The 7,155-nt window shown below is 41.1% G+C and overlaps 1 protein-coding gene across 2 annotated transcripts in view; it reads left to right on the top strand.

Moving 5' to 3' along the window:
- RPS6KC1 (ribosomal protein S6 kinase, 52kDa, polypeptide 1) overlaps nucleotides 1-7,155 on the top strand; it is a 40,668-nt gene that overhangs the window by 21,480 nt on the left and 12,033 nt on the right. For both annotated transcript variants that reach the window (XM_010156640.1, XM_010156641.1), the window contains exons 4-5: nucleotides 1,309-2,874; nucleotides 3,146-3,235. In XM_010156640.1, coding sequence (XP_010154942.1) covers nucleotides 1,309-2,874; nucleotides 3,146-3,235 — 1,656 coding nt within the window. The remainder of the gene's footprint in view (nucleotides 1-1,308; nucleotides 2,875-3,145; nucleotides 3,236-7,155) is intronic.

The raw sequence follows: 7,155 nt of genomic DNA, 5'->3' as shown, positions 1-7,155 counted from the left end.
ATTTTTTTTTTTCCCCTTCAAAAATAAGTCTTGTCTTAGCCAGGGGGATGGCTGGCAAGAAAACTCTCTGTTACATTATTCAAATAATTTTTAAAGTACCAAGGTTTTTCTGCCTTTGATAAGTTATTTTTGAAATACCTGGGAATATATAAAACATGTTCCTAGGCAATGAAAAAAATACTTTCTTCTTTTGTTGTGCTTTTTAAAGGAATTTAGCCTGATATGGAGAATGTTTAAAAATAACTATTAAAGACTCTAGTTTGAAAAAATATAAAACACAGTTTTACCCAAATGAGTAAAAAACCACAGAAACAAACAAAAAAATAATCAAAACTTTGCAGATGCCCAGTGGGCTGGGTACTTTTTTTTCCTTCTACAAAGATTTTGTTAGAACTCCTGCACTTTCCAGAATTTCTGTACAATCTTTTAAATTGAAATGTCCTGACTTCGTATTTTCCCATGAGTTAGCAAAGGTGGCTTTCTAGCTTTCAGCCAGATTCTTTGGCATGTGCAAGGGATGCAGTAACTTCTTGATTTGTTTCGTGCAAGTAACATTTTGTAATCTGTAAGCTTTTTTTACATGTGCAGTGTTTTGAAACGTAAGTGTCCTTTTTTGTGGGGTTTTTGTATTACTTTTGGAGCTGTAACTTAGTCTTTGCTGTGAAGGAACTGTTTTGCCAATATAACTTAGAGTATTGCTAAATCCTTGTGTCGTGCAGCAAGGCATAAGCAACTTTCTTGAGTTCTCAAGTTAAAGGGAGGAATACATCCATATTTAACTAACAACACCCACTTCTTCCAAGTGAAAAACATCCTTAAGATGTCCTGCTAATATGAGTTAATTCCCTTTCCCTTCCTGAATGTGGTAATTAGTTTTTAGTCTGTCTTCCCTAATGTTGCTCATGAGCTTGGAGCTGTGATACAGAACTATTTGGTACAGGCAGAACTGGTGATGGGCACTAAATCATTTGATCTTCCTTAGTTTTTGCTTTCTTTCGAGACAGCAGATGGAGAGTAGTCACCACTGAGCAACTTGAGACAGACTCTGAAATGAGACTTTACTGAAGTTAAAAAAAAAAAAAGCTTAATCTCAGATGCAGCTCTTTAAATATTTATGTATTAATACAAATCTGCTTGAAAAGCAAGTTGTGGGCCCTGTAATTATTTCCTCCCGAGGTAGCTGATCCAACTTGCTCTAGGGACATAAGGAGGTAGTGTATTGTGACAATGAGGGTATTTTCTTGTTTCATAATGAAACCGATTCTGAGTGAAATTAAGACATTTACCCCTCCCCCTCTTTTCTTGCAGGAGGAAAACTGTGGTCTTATGTCAGTAAGTTTTTAAACAGAAGCCCTGAAGAGAGCTTTGAAATTCCTGAACACAGAACATCCAGTTCAACTAAAATTTACCTGGAGCAGCCGACACCTAGTCCTAAAGAAATGGGTAGCAGCACTGATTCCCGAGAAAGCTATGGGGACAGTATGCTGAAGGTGGTTCCCCTGAAGAGCAGCCTAACGCCGAGCTCTCAGGATGACAGCAGCAACCAGGAAGATGGCCAAGAGAGTTCGAAGTGGATGGACTCAGGATCCAGCTCAGAAGAAGAGTGCACTACTAGTTATTTAACATTATGCAATGAATATGGGCAAGAAAAAATTGATTCTGGCTCTCTAAATGAGGAACCGGTGGTTAAACTGGAGAGCGAAGGTCTGAATACCAAAGAGAGAAGTTGCCTACGGAAATGCAGTGTCGGCGGCAGCGAGATCTTTGCCTCTCAGGAACGAAAGCTTTTCATTGACGATGCTGAGTCAGAAATAGCGAGCCCTACTAGGATACTGGACTCGCTAACTAAATCAAAGAACAGCCCCATGGAACTCTTCAGGATAGACAGCAAAGATAGCACTAGTGAGCTCCTGGGGCTTGATTTTGGAGAAAAGTTCTATAACCTGAAATCAGAACCTTTGAAGCCATTGTTTTCTGTCCCCGATCGTGACAGAAGCTTGGAGGCCCTGGAGAACAAAATGGGGATGAGAGCTCATGACACCATTAGCAGGGGGTCGAATGACTCTGTGCCAGTTATCTCCTTTAAGGATGCTGCTTTGGATGATGTAAATAGCGTTGATGAAGGAAGGCCCGATCTCCTAATAAACCTACCCGGTATGTCTGACGAAACAGAAGAGGCAGCAGAGGCAAGGCCTACAAAGTTTACAAAAACTGACAGGGACCCATTGGAGGTAAAGTTATTAGAAACACCCGATGTCCTACAATTAAATAGTTCTGCAGAGCCGTGCAAAACATTTGATCAAGAGCCAAATCATGTGGCACCAGAAGCGGGCGATCCTTCCCACGAGGAAGCACATGGACAAAGGGGTGGCACTCAGGGAGCTCTTGGCACCCACTTTACACCTGACCCAGAGGTAGGTAGTTTAGAAGATGGGGCATTGTTTCAAGGGCTCGGAGCCACCTCCTTCAACGTGGCAAGCAAAGAAGAAAGTTTATTTGTTTCCAACTCGCTCTCAGGTGCTCAAGATGTTAGCTTGGAGGGAGACGCGATAAGAAATGAAGCAGTGTTGCTGTTTTCTGATCAAGCTGAAGACTTCGGAAAAGAGGAAACAGACCCGGCTTTGTTACCAGCAGCGGAAAGTAAAAAGGCAGCACCAAAGAGGGAAGACAACATAGCAGTAGGAGCGGAGAAGGAAATCCATCAAATTTTTCAGGACCTTGACGAAAGATTAGCGATAACCTCCAGGTTTTATATCCCAGAGGATTGCATTCAAAGATGGGCAGCTGAAATGGTGGTAGCCCTTGATGCTTTACATAGAGAAGGAATTGTGTGCCGCGATTTGAACCCAAACAACATCTTATTGAATGATAGAGGTCAGGAACTTTTGCAAATGCATTTCTTTTTATTCGCTGTTGCTTCCAATTAACTGAGTAGGCGTTTTATCTTGTAATTAGTATCTTCATTTCCTGTCTAGAGCTTCATTATCAGTGCAGCAAATTCACCCCCAGTAATAGCTTCTAGTACTTAATGATGCCATTATTCTTAATGATACTGTTTTTAGCTACAAAAGGAGTAATTACAGTTCACTTCTGCAGAAAATGGAAGGGAAAAATGTTTTGATTTCTCCTGTCGTTTTGTTTTTAGGACACATTCAGCTAACGTATTTTAGCAGGTGGAGGGAGGTTGAAGATTCCTGTGACAACGATGCCATAGAGAGAATGTACTGTGCCCCAGGTTAGAGCAATCACCTACCATGTTTCGCTTGGAAAGTAGACGAGCAGCTTTCACTTTCTCATGGAGCCTCTCGAGCTCCATGCTACAGAGAATTCTGTGTCCTGTATTATCTTTTCTTTTTCCTGAATGTCTTAAAAAGCTAGAGGGTTCATAACTGCTTTATTGTTAAACTGTGGTGGTGTTTGTTAGATCATTTCCATAAAGTGCAGTTGTATTGAATGTCTTGTTTAAGCAAATTTAAGGAATGTTTTGTTTTCTTGCAGTTATTTGCTGTGTGTAAGTCCATTCTGATAACTGAAAAGAGCACATAAGGGAAAGGGCAAACTGAAAAGATGACACTAAGAGCCTTAAAAATACAAAAGTTTATATATGCAAAGAATGTGGGGAAAAAGAAAAAACGTTGCAGTTTGAAAAATACAGCCCTAATAGGCTCAGAAATGCCTCTGACATTTTTGATGAGCTACAGTGGGCTTTGAAATAGTTTAGAGCACTCTTTTCTTAGAACTGCTTTCATCAATCATGTGGGTAATAAAATCAATATCTCTTGGGGTTTTTATAGCAAGGATGGCACTTGAAACTGAGTCCTCCCTCTTTTCCTTTTTCCAATTTATTTTCTGTTAATAAAATGGTCAAATGGTAGTGACAGCCAAAAATCAGGTGTTTTACTTATAAGTTCATATTTTAAAAAAATCATAGCTAGCTTAAGAAAACTGCTTTTAGAGTTGAAATGACTACTGGGAGGTTATTCAGTTTTTCAGTTTATTTTTTTCTTCTGAATTTGAAATGCCAATATACTCTTACTGCTGAGCACGTAGTCTGGCTAGGCATCGTAGCTTGGTGCGCAGGTAGTCCTCAAGCTCAGAGACTGTAAATACGCTCAGAAAATTCTACCTGAAGAAGAAGAGTCAGCAGCAGTGGAAGACAGTTGTTCTGAATTTAGAATAAACACTGAATGCCAAACTGTGACTTAGACCCCCTACAGAAATAAAGTAAGGAACTGCTCTCTGTGAATAAAGGTAGTAGGATACAAAAAAAAAAATATTGAATGCCTGCTTCTTGAGATTAATAGTAAATAAAAATCTTTGCTGTCCAGGTGCAAGTTAAAAGGGAGACGGCAAGTATTACAGAGAAACAGCAAATAACTTCTTTTTACCTGTCAAAGCAAGCTCAACACCTTCCTACACTCACCCCACTATAATTCAAGAACAAGAAAACTGGGGAGAACTGCGTTTGAGAATCCCAGCAGTTCTTGTGGTTTTCAAATGGAAGCGTGTCCTGGTTGCCAACACGCATGACGTCATGTTGGAAAGAGGCGTTTTCCTGCCTCCCTAACCCGGTGTTGTACCAAGCTCTCCCTGGTTGAATAGCAGCAATCATGGAAGTGCAGCCTTTTCCCACCCTGTCACCATTAATGAGCTGTGAAAGTCAAAGCTTAATTTTTCTCTGCTTTAATGAGGATCCAAAGAGAGGCTTTCTTGCCCCCTAAGCCCCAACCAGCCAACTCCTGCAGTAATTAAGTGTTTGGGGAGCAGTTGAAATAATATTTAGAAGTCCCCACATGCAACATGCAAGGATAAAGTTTTCCACCTTTAAAGGTCCCTTCCAACTCATGCCATTCTATGATTCTATGATCGTTATTTCCACCTCGCAGCACAGGTCGGGTATCCATCCAGGCTTTTCTGGGTTAAGTGGCCTCTCCCTCTCCTCTCCTCTCCTCTCTTCTCCGCCCTCCCTGCCTTACCCCAAGCTGCTGTGGGCTTTGTGCATCTGTAACTGGCGAGCCACACGATGACGATTTGCAAATGCAAATATTAGATACATGCAAGATGGGTGATTTGATACTGCTCTGTGATTCTTACCTTTCATATTTCTTGGTCTTAATGTTGTCTGTGCAAAGCATACTCTTATTTCACGGTAGCTATTTCATGCTGATTTTTGAGTAGGAGGTTAATACTTGGTATAACTTAGCAGTACAAAATACATTTTGGAGCCAAGTGTCTTTCTGTTCTGAGCAGTGAATTAATATCTGTACCTCCAGTAACAGTGTATAGCTTTAGGGCTACTGCTGCTGGTAAATCTTGGTCTAGAACTTTTGATCGGTATTTAAAAAATAATCATGTTTGTGGGCTCTCTTTAGGCTCCAGTGTTACAGGGAAAAAAAGAAAACCCCACCTTGCCTGGGCAATCATTTTATTTGAAGGAGTGCACTGTGTCCCTGGAACCCATGTCTCCCCTTTATCATGGTAGCATGGCTCAGCAAGCTGCTTCTTGGAACGAGAACTTTGAAATTATACTTGTGCTTCAGCTCAGTATACAAAGAGAAATCGGAAAGTTTGGAGTTTTTTATTCTTTTAAAGTTGCTTTTTAAAACTGATGGTAACTGGTTTTCACAGCTTCCTTTTTACCTGCTGAAGGAAGCGCTGCAGTTTTGTAGAGATGAACAAGTGATGTTCACAAAATTTACTCAGGTCCTATGATTTCTTGCCATACTACAGTCCAGTGACTAAACAAAGTGACTCAAAGCAAGTCTTTATCTTGTTCTGAATTTTCTTGCTGTTTCCAGTATGGTGTGCTGTGTTTGCCCTCCCTCTGGATACTCTGCCTTCCCTCCCCTTTTCTCTCCTAACTGAAGGATGCAGCGAAACTTGCCTTGTAAAATTCTGTCTCCGTGTGTTTAGCTTGGTGTGTGTCATCAGAGTTCGGATAGATCAGGATTTGGATATGAGACCTTGTACGTTACGTGGTTTCAGCATTTTGTTATTTCAGTGGGCTCAGTATACTTTTGTATGCAAGGAAGGGAAGATGCCTTTATCAAAACATTGTCTTTTAGGGTCTGGTGTAGGAGGCTGTGTCTTGTGGTGCAGTTCTTTTTCTGCATTGATTTTTGAGGAGCAAGTGTTGTAGGTAGAAAAAGGCGAGGGTGAATGTGAGGTTTAAACAGATTGCAGGATATCTTAGATTTGAAATAGGGAATTGTATTGCAGAGTTACATGAAAGATGTATTTTTAAGATTTCTATCTTCTGAAAATTTCTACCTTCTGATAAGGTTTCAGGTGTAACTTTTTTACAGCTAAAGTCATAAAGTGCTTAGCAGTGAAGTGCCTGATGACATATTTAAATTTTAAGCTTCTTTATCAGTTGAAGGAAACTATGGAGTCTAAATTCTGCAAATTGTATACCAGGATATAATTTCTGAGGGTTCTAAGGATAATAATAATGTATTAATGTTGAAGGTTTTCAGACCTGGGTGAGGGTTGATGTCCAGCTATGAGGCTCTTGCTTGCAGGACGTAGGATTTTGTATCTGAGGCTTTCAGTACCCCCGGTTGTAACCTTGTGTGAAAGCGAAGCGAGGTGGCATCGGTACCGAAACAGTGGTCAGATCCTTGCAGTGGTGAACAGCAAGGACTTGCTCAGCTCCTGTTATCCGACAAAAAGCGGAGAGGCAATGCGACTGCCTATGTAGAAAAGAGATTATGCACGGTGTCTGTAAAATAATAGGACAATTGCAAACATTATAAACGGAGAAGTGTAAAGAGGAGGAGGGAAGAGGGAGTTAAAAAAGCTGCATGCCATCCCCTGCTAGCAACGTAATTAATTTTGTGCGAAATAGCAGTTGTCATTTTGTGTCGTGCATGAGTGACGAGCAGGGCTGGACGTCGGCGGCAGTGGCACTTCTCTGCTGCTGGCGGCAGGTGGCATTGCACCATTAATGGATTTTGCTCCTGTGCTTGCTCAGATTTGCCCGGCTTCACGCAAGAACTGGGGACGGAAGATGCGGTTTGTCTGTAATGATTTGCCTATCAAGAACTGTGCTCGCCAGCTCAGAGCTGCGGTGTGTAACCGTGCTGCTGGCGCTGTCGGTAGAGCTGGGTGACTCTTTACTCCTGCGTAGTTCTACTCCCTAAGAAAAAAGTTCCT

This window comes from Eurypyga helias, unplaced genomic scaffold, assembly GCF_000690775.1.
Source record: "Eurypyga helias isolate BGI_N326 unplaced genomic scaffold, ASM69077v1 scaffold17318, whole genome shotgun sequence".
Lineage (NCBI taxonomy): Eukaryota > Metazoa > Chordata > Aves > Eurypygiformes > Eurypygidae > Eurypyga > Eurypyga helias.
Note: the sequence above shows the minus strand (reverse complement) of the source record. Positions and strands in the feature narration are given on the sequence as shown.